The sequence below is a fragment of the Dermacentor andersoni genome, chromosome 1, assembly GCF_023375885.2.
Source record: "Dermacentor andersoni chromosome 1, qqDerAnde1_hic_scaffold, whole genome shotgun sequence".
In the NCBI taxonomy this organism is placed as follows: domain Eukaryota; kingdom Metazoa; phylum Arthropoda; class Arachnida; order Ixodida; family Ixodidae; genus Dermacentor; species Dermacentor andersoni.
The window spans coordinates 84582221-84599741 of record NC_092814.1 but is presented as its reverse complement, the minus strand read 5'-3'; the positions used below and the strand labels follow the sequence as shown (position 1 = coordinate 84599741).

General features: G+C 48.6%; 1 protein-coding gene across 1 annotated transcript; it reads left to right on the top strand.

Annotated features, from left to right (window-relative positions):
* The first annotated feature begins 9153 nt into the window (after positions 1 to 9153).
* On the top strand, positions 9154 to 16820 carry LOC126546317 (uncharacterized). The gene is made up of 12 exons (XM_050194493.3): positions 9154 to 9304; positions 11062 to 11225; positions 12976 to 13111; positions 13956 to 14089; positions 14152 to 14238; positions 14362 to 14491; positions 14572 to 14714; positions 14796 to 14919; positions 14983 to 15152; positions 15233 to 15277; positions 15356 to 15512; positions 16472 to 16820. Exons 2-12 carry the CDS (start codon positions 11099 to 11101, stop codon positions 16692 to 16694), a joined length of 1476 nt encoding a protein of 491 aa, XP_050050450.1. The 5' UTR covers positions 9154 to 9304; positions 11062 to 11098; the 3' UTR covers positions 16695 to 16820.
* Positions 16821 to 17521: the final 701 nt, after the last annotated feature.

The following is a 17521-nucleotide window of genomic DNA, read 5'->3' as shown; positions in this document are numbered from 1 at the left end:
AGCGACCCCCATGTAGAGAAAAGGCAAAAATAATGCGTTCAAGAACGGAAATATACCACTTCTATATGAGCCGAATTGGCAATCGGGATCCCTGCACACACACACAAAAATACAAAGAAAACATCAGATTTGAGAGTGCCCTTAATATCTATGAATTCGGAAGCTCCGTTGAAGACCAGCTGCTGCTTAGAGGACGCGTTCGAATACGCCTTCTTCTGCAGCTACGCAGTACTGAGTCTGCTTTATCGCATCTTCAGTGGCTTTCTTAATGACCGACGCTGGGATTCTACGGCAGGCATCCGTTATTCTTGTCTTGAGCGTACGTCTTGATCATGTAAGCACGATCTTTCACATAACCCCAAAGAACGAAATCGAGTGGAGAGAGGTCAGGTGACTTGGCCGGCCAATTTACATGCCCGTGCCTTCCAATATATTGCGCATGGAAAGTCGCATCCTGACAGTTTCGTGCTCAGCTGCTGCTGTGTTCGGGAGCCCCATCTTGCTGATGCTACAGAAGCGGAAGACGTGGCAGCGGGACTTGGCTGAGAAACTCACCAACCACTCTTCCAAGAATTTCGTCCACGTAACGCTGTCCAGTCAGTGTGTGATCGAAGAAGATGGGACTGATTACAGCACCGGCGTAAATTCCGCACCTCACGTTGAGGGACCAGTGGTGCTGGTGCCGATTACACTTTACCCAGTGTGGATTGGAGTCACTTCAACAGTGTGCATTATGCAAATTTCCCTGGATGTTTCTCCGGCAATTGGCTTCACCTGTGCACATGATGTTGCTCAAAAAGTCCGTTGACGCATCAGCTTTTGTGAGGACCCAATTCGAGAAATCTAGGCGATTCTACAGGTCCCTATCTTTCAAATATTGGTGCTGGTTAAGGTGGTACGGGTAAAAGGCTGTAATTTACTATCCTCCAAATTGATGACTTGGAATTTGGCACCTGGGCGGCCACGTTCCGTACGCTAGCATGAGGGTTGGATGCCGGTTTGTCTCAGGTTTTCATCATTTCAGATGGTAGTCCACGCATTTGATCTACCGCCACACTTCCATGACTGTTATATATTTGCAGCCTTCCTCTTGTTGCCATTTGCAGCTCCCAAGGCAAGCATCATGTTTTCCTTCTGATCATTAGAGAAAGGCATGGCGCCTAGGACGAAACGAAACGCACCTTTGAACATTTGCACTGACGTTGTCAATGTCGCTTTTGCGGTGATCGGTTTTGTGGCAAAAAAAAAAAAGAAATCCGTGCATTTTATCTACGCTAAGACAACAGCTATCACAGCTTGTTTCCAAATAACACCAAACGCGACGTGTTACTTTGGCCGGGGCGTGGCAGATAAGGCACTAGCTCGATCACGATGCTTTTCTCTATTTCCTTTATTTCGTTCTGGCTAACTCAGAGGGAGCTTGTCCGAGGGCGTCGCTTTATGATGCGGCTGGAAGCGCAGTCACATGGTATTCTCCATATTTCGCAGGGTTTATTGATAAGTCGGAAAGAGATTAGTGCGCCATTAGTACGTCGCTGAAAATACGGCTATTAGGTGTCCCTTGGCTGTGCCTACAAATGCCTCATTGACACTTTGATAATTAGGATAGTACGCCTCCAGTTAGATAATTGATTACAATGACCTAATTAAATCTCAGTAACGAAAAAATTATGGGCAGCTACTCCACTATGCCGGAAAAAATATTCACTAGATTTTCTTTTTGAAACGCATTGCTCTTTTTTATAAATTTTGGTGAATGATAGTTCATTGGGACACCCTGTATACATTTATGACCTCTGCATGCAACTGACGATATTTCCATCCCTAATAACTGTCATAAATTATTAGAAATGTGTTTTTTTTTTCATGAGTCGTTAGCATTGCTTACTGGAAAGCGAAGCAATTCTGCGACACATCTAATTCACGTGCATTTCACACGCCGTTGATGAAAGACTCTGCCGAAGGGGCCACTGAAGTCAATAGGTTTTTTTTGCAGGGTCACAAAAGCACGCAAAGCAATTTGAAGCGAGGTGAACATACCGCAACATATTCATTATCTAGGCATAGGCTATCTATACCTCTAGAAATAATTAATTGGCTACCTCCGTCTCTTTCAAAAATATAATGAACCTTGTACTGTGTATATATTTAAATATATTGTGTATGTGCATAATGTTTACCGTGTAAATTTAAAACAATGTTTAAGTGAGAAAATGCGGATGAGGCAGCCGCAGCTGGTGTTCCTAATGCGCTCATGCGCCTGTTGTCAGGATTCGCAGAAATAAAGCGAAAGTATCAATTAAAAGCCGTGCACATCCGCGCCTACGATGATGTAGTAAGCTATTAGCCACAATAAAATTTGAAGTGAAAAGGTCGAAGCAAGTCAAAAGGAACCTCAAATGATGTGTGTGAAAAAGCTCTGGTAATGACACTTTGGGCGCGTGGGGGGGGGGGGGGGGGGGGAGAGGCTTCGGCATCACCGGGGTCGGGGTGCACCGGGGTCAGGCAAGGTTTGAGCAATTAGTAAGGCGACCGTCTTTCACCTGTCATCCACCCAAACTGGCGCGTCCACGCCGGAGACGGGGTCAGTGTGCTATTCCCCCCTCTCCTGTTCGTGCCCAGTGATGTGCGTGTGTTTTGGACAAAGCTCCCTTCGGAGGGAAAGCGCAACAAACTTCCGGATTGGTGGAACCTGATGTCACCCGTCTCCTGACTCCGGATTGGGGGAAGGCGACTGAACAATAAGAACAGAGGGGATAAAAAGAGCGACGGACGCCTGGAACGATCGCCTGCTACAACTTCTTCATGAAGTTATTTTTTTGCACTTATCTGAAACTCTTGTAAATATTCAATATAAATTTGTGTGTAAAACGCATTGGATATCGGGCCCAGCCCCACGTTCCCTTACTCCTCCACGATGAAAAAATATACATCTTCGGACCTCCAGTCGCAACAGCGCCATACGCGAGCCAGACGTGGTTGCCCTCGGTGAGCCGCAGTACGTTAAGCCGGTAGGCTCGTCGCGGCACCCTGCGGCGGCCGCGGTATGTATGCTACGTAGCAAACTACAGCTACATGAAACTGTAGTACGTATAGGCAGCGTTTGCTTTGCGCACGACACGGCTTGAGTAGGTGATCGCCCTCATATGGTCCAGTTTGACGGACGCGTAGTAGCCGCATTTGCGTATTTTTAGCTATGAATAGCTCAATACGAAGCGAAGCCGGCCAAGGCGTCCAACCAGGAGCGGCCAGGAGTGAGCGCGCGTTGGCAAGCGTGCGTGTGGTCTGACCTTAAGTTTCGCGTGGTGCGAGGCTAGTTGAGTGTTCAAAACAAGTCGAAATTAACGAGACCCGACGGCTACGACACCGATAAACAGGGTGGCCAATGTTTAATTCATACGCGGACGGCCTCAGCCAAGCGTGAGCAGGATAGTCGGGTTCTTCCGAAACTACGCAATTATTATCGAAATTGGAAAGCAGATTTTCGCTTACTTCAGCCTCTTTATTGAACTGCGTCAACAAATATACACAGTAACAGTAGGAAGAATCGCACTGACCCAAACGGCTTTCTTGATTGATGTCAGCTATTGGCCAATAGCAGTCGCGCATGGGAATCTGCTATATTACGAAGTAAAGCGTCCAGAAAAGAGTTATGAGCAGGCTTTTGTTGAAAAGAGAGCGTTTGACAGAAAGGTGACTTCGCGCTCCGCTTGCGAGCTCCACGCCCCACGCATGGCTGCAAAACTTGGTTGAGGTGTTTACAGCAGCGTATGCTATCCGCGGACTATGTTTCTTCACCAAGCACAAGGGGTGGTTGAGGACCCCTTTAACAACCTAAAAGAACACGCCTTCCCAGCAGTATGGCAAAACGTTCTTCATTGTTTCCAACCTACAGCATATAAAGAAGCGGTTCTCCAAATGAACAAATGGGCCCTTCTTCTGCGTCCACGTCTTACTTTGTAATGTGTTCATTCATAATTTGTAGAAACGCACTTGCCCAAAGCCAACCCTGCCGTTCGCAGTCCCATCGGACCGGCCGCTGCCGAAACCGCGCTCTCGGCCAATTCCTTGTGCCACCGTGCTGCACTGTTGTTTTGTTTGTACATATATATATATATAGCTTAGTGTATGTATTCTCGCTCTTCTTTGTTATTTGGCTCTTGTTTTGTGTGTCCATTACTGTCTGTCTCGTTTGTGCAGCCCACATCGATTGCGACAGTGGCCATTGTCGCGGACATTCCTTTGACAGTCTATATAGATACAGATGTCCTGAGAGCCCATATCCGACACCTGACTCGGATTGCCTTACACCATCTTGCTTGCTTGCCAGCAAAAAGGTCACATTCAACCTTTACCAAAAGTGTTGTAAGACATCAGTCCTACTTGCCATCAGATTTTACGCTTGCTACACGATTATCAGATCCATTGTGGTGTCTGCACCGGCCGCAAGTGCAAGTGACAATTCCAGGAATCAGAAAGAAAGCTGAAGCGCCGTTGCAAGCTTTGAAACAAGCAACTTTGGAACACATTGACAACGTACACAGATTCCGGCAACATGTCTACACAGATGGTTCCGTAAAACTCAACAGCTCAGCTGCTGCAGTCATCATCCCGGCAAAATCTGAAGAAATCAAATTAAATACTTCATGTGTGACCACATCAACGGGTGCTGAACTTGCGGCAGTAAGTGCTGCACTTGATTTCATTAATCAGGAATCACCGCAACAATGGACAGTCTTTAGTGACTCCAAGACAGCCCTTCAGAGCATACAAAGCCCAATGTGCCACGGACCCAATGAACAACTGGCCTCAGAAATTCGACGCATGTATCATCGTAGAAATGACAAGGGACACAACATAATCTTTCAGTGGCTTCCAGGACATTGCAGCATCAGCGGGAATGACCAAGCCAACGAAGCCGCCCTTTCTGCACATGAAAGTGGTCAACGTTTCTTGATTCCGCTTTCGCGGACAGACGCTGCGGCTGGGCTGCGACTGATGTCCCGTGAATGCGCTTTGCCTCTCTGGGACGGACTCGAACGCTTTCACCATGTGTCGTTTGCGTTCGTTGTCTCCGGACATACGGATGCACCTACCGCCTGGGTTACCACGACGTGAACAGACCATGCTGTACCATCTGTGGCTAGGCGTTGCATTTACGAACTCGTATGCTTTCCATATTGGAATGGCCAACAGCCCCACGTGCGCCACATGCAACATCGATGAGGCTTTCGCACATATTATCTATGCCTGCCCGCGATATAGCGCCCGGAGACAAGTGCTGTGCAGAGTACTGGACCAGTTGGACAATCGTCCACTATCAGAACTCAAAGCTTTAGGTCAGTACTCCCTCAGAACATCCACGCCAAAGGCCTTACTCGCGTTATTAAGATTCCTGCGATCTGCGGGGCTTCACAATAGACTGTAAGAACGCCGCCCTCTACCGCTCTGTAGTGTACGCGGTTTAGTCGTGCTCGTTTCTATTTCTTTCTATCTCGCCCTTCCGCTCTCTTTCTCTTTTTATCCCCCTTCACCCTTCCCGCCGTGCAGGGTAGACAACCGGCACTGCCACTGGTTAACCTCCCTGCCTTTTATGCATCCTTTTTCTCTCTCTCTTCTTGCAGCCCAGGACAGACCATTTCCTCAGTGCTCGGAACTCTGGCCAGTGCATCTGTGTCCATCTATAATCACCATGGGCGGCACCTGTTCGTGAAACACATTAATGCCAGGCCACAATATTTGGAGAAAAAGGCGGACCGAGGACTGCAGACCACAACACACAGACGCGCGCGCGTTTCTTGTTGTACTGTGCGGTCCGCTCCTAAAGGGAACATATGAGTGTAAAGCACGCGTGTATCTTTCTTTGTAACAAGCGTGCACTTGTAGTTGGTGACACTTGCACCTTTATACACCTGTGCAGTGCATCGACATATCTTCGGCCAGCGCTTGCAGCGAGAGCGCGCTAGCAAAGAGCTGCACATTACAGTGTTGCCTTTAACAGGGGACTACGCTGTACGTGTGCTTCAGCGAGTGCGTCGCGATGGTATTTCAGAAAGTTGTATCATATTCCCAAATTCTATATACTGAAAGAAAAGACCAATTTCTGCGAAACGACCTCGTCCGAAAGTAAGCACTTTCCCGACATGTCGCCCAAGTTCAAAACACGCCACACATAACCTGTGATGGAGAATAAAACAGGAGGTACGACGCGCCAGAAGGTTGCTGCTTTTATGGCCCAACCTATCGCAACCTGTTGGAAACTCGCTGGGTGCGGTTGTTGGCGGTACAAGTCGCACTTCGGATGCGCGCGGAAAAATGTCTGGTGCCTACTGCCAAAAGTAATCTGCGCTTGAAGCTCTTTTGTGAGATTTAGGCAAGATTCTACAGGTAGATCTTCAGGTCGGCTTCCCTGACAGGTAAACGCTCTGGAAGGCCGATCATGACGCCCGGGAACACATACAGTGATGAAAGAACGTGCGCAGCTTGCACTAGTGGTGCAAGGTTGGAGTCAACAGCGGAGCTTGTGGTCACCTATCACCTAGCTTTTACGTGGCTTGCCTAAGTTGTTTGTAGGTTTTGCGAGGTTATGTTAGGTTTTGCCAAGTTCTGGTCTCGACGGGCTTGACGCGGGAAGTTTTCGAGCAGTCGCAGGCCGGGATCCCTTTCTCGGTGATGTCGAGCGTTCAGGCACCGACTCTCTCGTTCCATGGACTGAAACTCGGGATCCTCGACTCGGCGTCGCCTCTTCTGAGTCGCAGCTTCGGCGTGGTCTTCCGATCAGCTCGGCGGCGACGCATCGCTTCTCGCTTGGCAGTACGGCGCTCTTCCTGGTAAGCCGCTTCTTCTTCGGGCGTCTGGACTTTCTTTGGTCTTCCCATGACAGCAGCACGTACGCACGGAGTAGAGGAGGCGAGAGGTGTGTCGCCGCGCCGGCTGTTTCGAGCTTCAACTCGCCTGTGACGTCACGACTTCGCCCTACGCGCGTGGAGTGCGAGGAAGTTACATGGCTCGGTAGTCTCGCAGATGGTTGCTAAGCAACGCGAGGGGGCGCACAGCTGGGCTGAGTTTTCTGGTAACGCTCCACGGCGGAACTAAAAGCTTAAACAGCTCCGCTGTTAAAAGCTATAGAAGAGAGAGAGAGAGAACAAACGGTATTTGCAGCTACAAAACTGGAGTCCCAATCGCGTCTTTACCGACCCTATGAAGAATAACGAGTAAGCTGGCGGCGACAGAAAGTGGTTCTTATACAAGTCCACGCATATCAACATCGTCTAAAACAATGTATTGTTTTGCGCCGCAGGCACATCGGGACCCAGTTTTAAACTGATCGTCGCCCCTATCCCTCGAAAGATGCACCCCGAATATAACGGGGTAGAGGCCAGGCCCGTGCCAAGGCACTGCTGCGCTCCTTTGGTAGGAAGAGGACTACGTGCTACGTACAAGCGGCAGAAAACACACGAGAACACCGGTTCACGGCGGTAGTCGTACACTTTAACTCCCGGCTTACGCACGCATGTAGTGTCAGCACGGAATAATCAGAAACAGCGGAAGAGGTTGCGATTGCGCTTGCGCTTACTGACCCCCTCTACAAGGTAGTTCTTAGCGACTCGCAATGCGCAGTTCGTAACTACGCGTGGGCGCATTTCCTCCGAAGCCCTTCATATCCTAAGGAAAGTTGGTCGACAGCACTTCGATACCACCACGATGATGTGGTTCCCAGCGCACGTCGCCACACCCACCGACGAGGGCCCCCTAACTTGAACGAGGTAGCACACCGCTCTGCGCGAGTACTGACCCACCGCGCAGAATCGGAGACCCCCTCTTCGAGTTCGGGACTCCTGGTTCGAAACATGCGAGAACGCTTAGTCAGGTACAACGACATCACCAAGCACTACCAGCTAGGCAGGCTATATTGCCCCCACCTCACCACAAACTGAAACGTCGCCAGGCAGTTGTCTGGCGACGACTGTAGACACTAACCTCCCCCAGTCCGGTGCGATTGCAGCACATTTTCCCCGCGCAATACCCGAGTGCTCTTGGCAAGTTATGCCAGGCAACTAGAGCGACGCTCTCATACACGTCGTGGCAGTGTCCTGTTATATCAGCTAAAATGGCAGTAGCTCCGGAGGCTCTTGCTTCGAAGTGGGCCGCCGCTCTGCGCAGCTCCAACCTCAAAACACAAGAGTGGGCAGTCCAGCAGGCCCGAGAGGCGGCGACGAGGCAAGGCCTCGAAGTCCCCTCATGGGAGACCTGAGTCCGGCTTGTTAATCTTTGCCGGATTTAAAATAAAGTTTTTTTCCATCCATTGGGTTGGTGCCTACGGATATGGCTCAACCCACTACGGAAGATCGGCCATGAATCGGGCGGTAGTAGGTAAGAGGGGAGCAATACTTAAATAGAAATTTGTAATTTAGAAATAATATTAAATGAATACTAATCGTTATCAATTTTCAGGCTGTATAACTTTAAGATTTGAAGTTAATATTTATGTGTACATATCGCGGCCTAGGCCAATCTAGTCCAATCGCGTGAGGCGAAATCGAACGTCGGCTTTTCGAACGTGTACAAGATAGCGGCCCTGAGCCCGGGTCGTTAATCTTTGCCGGATTTAAAGTAAAGTTGTTTCCACAGAAAAGTAAAACAAGGAAATTAACATGACAGTCTCTTTGTTTCACTTACAAAATTAAATATGGCATCAAATACGTTCCTATTGCAGTGTCCTAATGCCGACGCCCCAAGAGACAGTATCACAGGGAGCGTAATGCCCAATCCAAGTTGGCGAAGGGGAAACGTTCCATAGCTTCAGGTTTGTTGCAATAAAAACAATGAGGGCAAGTTGTCGAACCAGACCTGTGGGAATAAAAATTACGCATTGGTTTTCGGCAACGCCTTCTCGTGAATGAAACTTCAAATTGTCAAGCAATGAAAAGAGTTCCAGATGATAAAAGAAAGGCTCGTCTTTCGGGAGCAGTCTCGATGGCAGACGAAAAATTAGGAAACATGTGTTGTTCTTGTTGCCAAAATTTTATAGCTGTCTTCAAGAATATCGCTCGAACTCCGTTTCAGTTTCAGTATCGATGCGAGTCGAAATTTGGCTTGCGAGCGAAAACTCGCCTCCGGTGTGAAGAACGAAGACCTGGCGTAGCACGCGAAATGTGCACGTGCCGCCCGTGACGCTTTGCTGGCAGCCGGTGCAGACGTCACGCGGCGCACGCTCTTGGAACGCTCGAAGCCCGTCGGTTGGCCTCAGGTCCCTCTCGTTCCGACAGGCCGCGACTGTTCGAGGTTCGCCCGTCCAGGACAGGTGAGCGACCCTTCGCGACCTCTCGCGCAGTGGGCAGACACTGGAAACGCGCTGGATGCTCTGGGTAGCTGCACAGCATGAACGCCCGATGCTAACGGTCGTTTCGGGTTTCCTTACTACGCCTCTTGCCATCGTTTTTATCCAATATAATACCCAGGTTGCACACTTAGCACTTCTTCTCGAGCCAAGACGCTGACAGGCATCGGGTACGCACTAGCGTAATCGAAAGTGAAAAGTGTATGGTGATACCACGTTGGGCGGCGCTGACGTGCATAATGTTTACTACCCTCTCTACTTCTACGATATGGCAGAAACAAGAAACCAGGGGCCCTATAACGTAAAACTATTCCAATATGTTTTTATTCCAATCTCCTGACGTCAAATTTGCGTAACCGCCAACGCAAGCATCGGGCGGTGATTCGCAGGGTTGTCTGAACATACCAATCAAACGTTCTTGTTCATAGGAGGTCACTCTTGTTTCCTTTAAAAACGAATAACATTGCCTACGCTGAGCGGGTTGTCATATAATTGGCTGAAAAGAGGCGAGGAGCACGCTAAAGTGCAGAGGGATTCAATGGGGCCTAGCCACTGCACTGAAACTCGATAACCGGATGAAGAGGGTGGTGCCGGTGTCTGCGATTGGTCCCCTTTCCCTTACTTAGCCTGCTGTGACTGGTCGAAAATCGCGGCAGCATGCAACGGAAGCTTAAGAATGATGCTAAAACAGATCCTCAGCAAAGAAGAGTTGGCAGAACGAGGTCGTAAAACTGTCGAAAGCGCTGTCGAAAACACGAAACTGTCGAAAACACGAAAATAAACCCATGCTTTCTGGCAGGTGCGGTTGGCCGACGAGTGAGTGATCGGCGGCGGCCATCTTTTATTCCTTTCGGAACGGGGCAGCCTGCGGCTATTCAGAAAAAAATTCAGTTTTGTTCGGCATATTCATGCATCTTTAACGCGTAAACTTCACTTTGACGCGGTGAGTTTTCGCGGTCTTGTGACGCAGCGTGACAGGCCGGTGAAGTGGGTGCAGCCCGAAAACTTTTGACCAATAGCCGAGGTCTTATGGTGAAAAGGCGTCGAATCTGAAATAACTATTTTTCTTTTGTTCGGTCCAACCATGCAGAATGAGTGTGTACGCGGCATATCAGATGAGGAGCTATCGCGGTTTTCATGACGTCGCGAGACAGACAGACGAAGTGGGGGTGATATAAAAGTCTGACCAATCGCGGAGGGCGGATTGCAGAATTGGAATAGAAAAGTTTGGAATAGTTTTATGTTATAGCGCCTCAGCAGCAAAGATTACACTACAACGCAAACGGTGTAATTGCTATTCTATAGCTAAGAGTAAGAAAGTAAAGTTGGGGCAGGTCATGTAATGCGTATTGCAAATAACCGGTGGTCTATGGTTAGCATAATGGCTGCCAACAGAAAAAGAAACGCACTTGAGGATTACAGAGAATTTGTTTGTGTGATGAGATTCAGGAAATTCTCAGGAATGAGACGTCCTAGAGGCTGATGCAAGACACGAAAAATTCACGGTCGCAGGGCCTTCGTCCTGCACTGAAACTTCAAATAGGCATATAATCACACCGACGATGCCGATCATTAGATTAAACTTACGTAAATAGTTTACCCAACCACTAAAATAATGGTTTTGCCAAACGCAATATTATAAGCGCATTCGTGTTTGTGGATCATCTTGATTAGGTCCATCAGGCTGAAGCCCTTGTAGCGCGTGCTCTCTCCGGAACCAGGCCGTTGCTTCGAAGTGGTCCTACTGGGCAGCGCGCCATGCGGCCCGTCTGCGCTCTCCTGCTAGCCATGGCGGTCGCCACAGGCAGCGCAAGACGCTCCCTCCTTGAAGAAAAGCGGGTGGACGCACTTGGGGTCGACGACAAGGCAAGACCAGGAAGCGACGGTGAGTCGCATTTAATGATGCGACGCCAGATAGCGGCGATAGTGCGCCAGCAAACTCTCTTGAGTCGGGTACACAAGTGCAATTATTCCGGCAGCTCGGACGTAGCCTTCCGGCTCAATTTCTGATGATCGATACAGCTTTCTTGCATTAGATGCTCCGCAACAGTACAGGCGATGTCACACTGAGCCAACACGACGCCGACGCTAACGCGACGTCAAAACGACAGTGACTGTTTGCTGACAAATGCTGGTGGCAGACCGAATTGTCACGTCGGACCGACGCCACAGCCAGCGCGACCGACGGCCAAAAGTTGTCGCAGCGTTGAGAGGCTTTCAAGTCGGTGGTGCTCAGAGAACCGCTTTTCCGACCGATAGCGAGTGCTATGAACCTTTGCCACGTGTCCAGGCAATTTCTTCCTTCCTCACCCCTCTGCACACGTGCTACAAATATACTGTACGTTTTTTTTTAAACCCCTTTCTTTGGCTGCTGTGCTATGCTACTTTATTTATTTATTTTATTCCCATCTTGACGCTCGCGGCGCATGCAGTGAAGTCATACTGCTTTTTTCCCTTATACTTTCGTACGCGAAGCACGCGAAGCAGCAGCAGCGCGATGGCTCCAAGAGACAGTTCACGTGCCGGCTCACCGACTCATCGCTGCGAAAAGTGGAAGCATGTGAAAAGAGGCTGTGCCGAGTCAACCGGCTGTTTTACGCTATACCTGCGGCAAGGAATTTCGCAGATATCGGTCAACTGCGGTCTTTAGTGCGAACGCGTGCCTCCGCCAGCCTCCTGCCGAACGTTGACTTCATGCTGCAATAGGGACGCCAGTATCATAAAATACGGCGTCAGCACGCCACATCAGTCGACCATCTGCGCAGTGTGACAGCGCCTGCTGAAAAATGCCGCATGCTGTTACCGTTACGTGTGCTGAAAAATGTCGTGGCTCTCCCCAAAAATTCACTTGAGTAAAAAAACTAAGTTTTCAACCTAATTGAGAATGGGAATAAGTGATAATGGAGTGGAAGCTCACTATTATACACGGTTACCTGTTTGACCTTGTTTCACACGTACTGAGAAACTATCATCGTTAACAAAGCCGCGGTTGCATGCCGCGCCGCTTCGATAGGAATGTGCTTCACATGGGTCAGATTTCGAAAGTGATTTAAATTAATCCCGTATGATGACGATTTCCGCTACATTACATGTCATTGTTATAGTTACCAGTCTAAACGCTACATGGCCTATTATAAAGCACTTCTCTAATTGGGGAGTCACTTCGCTAGGACAATTAACTGTATTTGTTAATACAGCGTTTTGTTAAAATTGACAATAAGCGTTTTGTTAAAATTAACAGCTCGGGAAAATGGACAAGGAAAATAAACCCGGACAGAGACGAGCGCCAACTTCCAGTTCTGACCGGTTTCATAATCCTTGTCTGCTTTCCGAGCTGTGAATTCTAATAAGGTGGAGCACCAAGTAGCCAGTTCCCATACCTTGCTGTATATATTTACTGTTTTTACTAAAGGCGCGTGTCAGGCCGGTCCATACAACGGCGTCGTACGGGAAGTGGGGAGCACCCTTCTGTCCTCTTGTTGCCAAGAAACTCTTTCCGGTCTGGGACATGCATGCTTAGCAAACATGTTCAGACAAGGAAAACTGTACGAAAAAATAATACCAGCCTCTATCTGTATTTCAAACATGTACCTGAACGTAATCGCGATGTTTTCCCGTTCTTCATTTCTTAACAGGAAGTGATCACTCAGAAAAGCCAGGCGCCAATGACTGCGACAAAAACAAGTTTCGCGAAGGCATCACAAACTGCGAAAATGGACTGAAGCCTCTAGAAAAATATCTTTCGGAAAAGAAGAACGATGACTCCTGCAAGTAAGAACCATTCCTTATGGTAATTTAAGAGTAGTTGAGCTGTATTTTGGGTACTAATTCTAATGTAAGCGTTCATAGGATTTTGGCTCCCAAAAATGTACCTGGGATACGAGGGACAGTGTATACTGTTTCAGGATCAATTTTGACGATCAACGCTGCTTCTTATTTAGCGCTCACTCCTGCCTGGGCACAGTTTTCTGTGTATGAGGCAACTGTTACTAAACACCGCAACAGATCGGTACTAGTGAAAGCAAGCAGAAAGAGCTAGGACAGGCGCTATTGAGGGCGGCACGAAAGCATCATGCCGTGAGCTGAAAGAATTGGCGATTAAATTTGTGGATGGGCACATCGTCATAGCCCAATTGTCACTTTTTGATACGCCTAGAATTTTCAGTGGCTCAGGGTAACAAAATTAATACTCAGAGTAACAAAAAGAACGCGGTTTCGGCATGGTCTTGTTGAAGAAGATATTCAGACCCCTCTTCTCGGGCTGCCAAACTCGCGTACAGTGACGCTTACACGGAATGATCTTACACGAAGGCCGCAGAAACTCGTCAAACGTCAAAATAGCAGTGATAAAACCAAGGTCAAATAAAGACAGCATCGATTTGACCTTTTCGGGTTTGCGTCTCATGTAGGCAACGTTAATTCAACTGTTCATTTTGTGAGTTTTTGTATTCTTGTGCAAGTGGTGCACAGAATATTGTCAGTTTGAGTATATTACTGAAATTCGCATAGAATAACTAACCCTCGTCACAAGACTGACCCGTGACGTCTCGGCCTTCCTACATTTTGGTAATATTCTGTAAGGCGTCGTCATGGTGTGTCGTTTTTCATCTTTCAGGCTGCTGAAGATCTACCTATCCTGCATTGAAGACTTCCAACTCTTCCTGTCTTGCGAAAACGACCCGGCCTCACAGAAGGAGATGGCTAAAGCAACCAGTATTATCGTCAAAAACCGGCTGAATTGTACAGAATGTAGGTGAACAAATGTTAACGCAGCAGCAGCGCATACTCAAAAGTCTTCCTTTTCCTCCCAGTGGCGTTTCTGACGGCAAACATAACGTCCAAGCTTCCGCCACAGAATGCAGCAGCTGTCAACAAAAGCACTTCAGCCGCAACTAAAGGTGTGTACCGCTTCTTGCCAAAACATTTAATGTCTTGGTGTAGCTGCCGACAGATTATCTAATAACAGTAGGTCATCTGGGGGCCGGAAAGAGCTATAGGCGTTATTCGTTCGTTCCGCGCAGCCCCCTTGGTGACCAAGAAGTGCAGCGAGCGAAAATTGATGCGCCGCATGGTTGATTGTCTGAAGACTATGAAAGGTAACTTGGAGCCTTTGCTGGACAACAAGAAAACCAACCAGAAACTCATTTGCGCGTAAGCACCTTATTCATTCCTCCCGCTTTCAGTTAGCTTTTAGACAGAATCCCTAAGTAAGACACTGTTATGTTTCAAAGGCAAACCGAAAACTTCAAGTCGTGCGTTAATATCGCTCTCGCCCACACGGACTGCAACTCCGACGAAGAGGTGCTGGACCAGACGACGCACTTCATCGTCCATGTACTCTACGAGCACCGCTGGGCTTGCAAAAACATTCAGAGTGAGACTAGTTCTTTACTCAGTACCCGCGCCGGCCCCCAAGGAGCAGACGTCTTAAGGTTTCCTCTGTCCTTCCTCGCAGCGAGCGACAAGAAGTGCGAAGAGCGTTCGTTGGTGCTCAAACTGAACCAGTGCGTCCGCCTGCTCAACAAAACTGTTGAACCTATCCTAGAAGATAAGGAAAACAACAAGCTGAACATATGCAGGTGAATGACGCGCTTCCGACACTTTAAGGTGGGCGCCCTTTCACGTACGTTGCCTTATTCCAGGGCGAGCGACACGTTCCTGCTCTGCGTTAACGAGGCGGTCTCTGAAACAGCTTGCCGCGAGGACTCTGAAGTCATGTTTCACGTGTCCCACTTCGCGGACAAAATTCTGCGCCACCACAAGTGGTCCTGCGACCAAGCCGGAGCTTCTTCCAACCGACCCAGGCTGGAAAGTAAGTCACTGCGGTCGCCAGCATTCTGCGACATTCTTGCGTATAACGTATCTGACGTGTTCTGTATTCTTATTCGCCAGATCTTCGTCAAAAAATGGATGCCAGCGGATCTGGAAACTTTACAGGTAAGTAAGTAAAATATTCTTAGCTAAGAAGCCCTCGCCTTATTCGGAAGGTCGTAAGCAACTCTCTCGAATTGGCAGCCGTCCGATCGTTGAACGGAGGTGGGCCTGCAGCACTGGTACCAGCTGACAACAAGTGCAACTTTGAAATTGTCCGGACGGCCGTGGACACGTGCCAACAGTCTGCGTACGACCAAATCAAAAAGAAGGGCATCTCTCAGCCGAAACATCTTTGCATGTAAGTGATCTGAAAGTCTTCGAATCCTTTCTTTCCCCATGCTTATCTACGCGGCAGAGTAGCTGCGTGCTATCATCGGTGACATAGAAAGGGCGTCAGTGTTAATTTGCTCACCAGTTTATCACACAAAGAGAATATAACCACTTTGCATAATCATCCCGCGTCCACTGAGCGTTACTGTGTAGTTGAATTTCGTTAAGGCTCATTCATACTAGGCCAACACGGCACCGATTTCGGTCTGCCGACTGTCGGCGACAGCGTTTTTTCCTTTGTGTCGGCGCTTCTGTCACACTGTATACCGACGCCGACAATCAGCCGACAGTCGGCGGAGAGCTCGGCGTCGGTACAGGGTGGCAGTGGCGCCGACACGAAGACAAACGCTGTCACGCTGTCACCGACAGTCGGCAGACAGAAATCGGTGCCGTGTTGGCCTAGTGTGAATGAGCCTTTAGACAACAAAACAACCTAAACAACAAAAATCGGCTCGAGTTCCCCATTTATTGAATTAAACGACGAGTTGGACATTTCCAGCTCGAGTTGGCCTAGTGTGAATGAGCCTTTAGACAACAAAACAACCTAAACAACAAAAATCGGCTCGAGTTCCCCATTTATTGAATTAAACGACGAGTTGGACATTTCCAGCGAAATGAAAGTTCATTTGATAACAGTGTGTACTTGCGCTTGGAAACCAGAATTGTGCATGCGATCGTTATGACCAGTAGTAAGGTTTAGTTAACTACGCACAGTAAGCGAAGTTTACAGCCTTTGTCTAGCTACACTGACATAAATTAATAATCAGTGCAAGCAAGAGTTGTGTGCACAGGAATACTTCGTTGTGCGCCAGTATGACGGCGTACTGGAGTGTTAGTAACGATATTTGGAATATCGAAACAAGTTAAGCAGCCAATAATTGCATAGTTTTTTTTTTTCAACTACACTGTATTCGTTCCCCCTTCCAGGGAACTGCGTATCTTCAAGGATTGTTCCATAGAAGCGACGAAGAAGAACGGGTGCGCCAGTGACAAGAATGCCGAGACGTACGTGTACGACCGCGTCAAGGATTCCTTCTACAAGTACCTCACCGACTGCCGCCCACTGTGGTCCGCTGCTGCGCCTGTGTCCACCAGCTTCTGGGCACTCTCCGTCGCCGTACTCTTGGTGCTCGCGCAGCAGCGCCACTGAGCTTACCGCGCCCGAGAGGAGCATCGCGTCCGCGCTGCGAAGTGTCCTCAACTTCGACAAAATGCAGCTGCTTGAAACGTGCTTTGCTAAAGCAATAAAGCTCTGGAATAAATCGGGAGTGTAAAAGCTTGTGTGTCGAAAGGGGCAGGGGAGGCAGAGGAGACGGCACGGTACGCGCATTCTACTCGCTGCAAAAATGCGGAGTGCATAACGGAAAATTTTTTCTTGCCTTGCTACGGCTCCTGTCGCATTAAATAAATGCTATTGGCCAGATTAATATAAACAAAATGTGTGCTACCCGACCATAGAGAAGACTAAAACGGAGTTTGACGTCAGGTAGCAAGACTCTTCCAGCCGACGACCACTGACGCCGCCACTCCTTTGCTTCTGGGTCCGCCTGCGCATTGACCTTTGGGAAATAGGCGTACCTTAGCTGCCTACTTCGAAACAATGCCTTAAGGCATTGTTTGATTCACGGTACCTTTTATTGACGGCCTCGTCATGATCGACTTTCGTCACCCGCTCTCCGCTCTACTCTCCTCCATACCCTCCGGGCGTTCGTATAGGTAGAAATCAGTTATGGCTTGGCAATCACGTGGTGAGGGCCTATTTTCAAGGAGCATCTCCTGTATGTTTTTATGACTAGGCTTCAAAATTGTTACGTGACGCGAAAGCCGTAAGTGGATCATGCCACTGATGGCTTTGAAAAAGAATCATCGCCCCTTCCAGCCCCTGAAAATGGTCGAACAGCGAGGCAGTGTTATAGTTAAACCGAGTGTTACACCATGCAAGTCGGACTTCGCAAACAGTCTATATTGCAAATCTTT

Excerpts from the sequence above, each read along its gene's own strand:
- LOC126546317 (XM_050194493.3), top strand. The coding sequence starts at position 11,099 with ATGCGGCCCGTCTGCGCTCTCCTGCTAGCCATGGCGGTCGCCACAGGC. Across the intron at positions 14,239-14,361 it reads CACTTCAGCCGCAACTAAAG|CCCCCTTGGTGACCAAGAAG; the intron begins GTGTGTACCGCT and ends CGTTCCGCGCAG. Across the intron at positions 15,513-16,471 it reads CAGCCGAAACATCTTTGCAT|GGAACTGCGTATCTTCAAGG; the intron begins GTAAGTGATCTG and ends TCCCCCTTCCAG.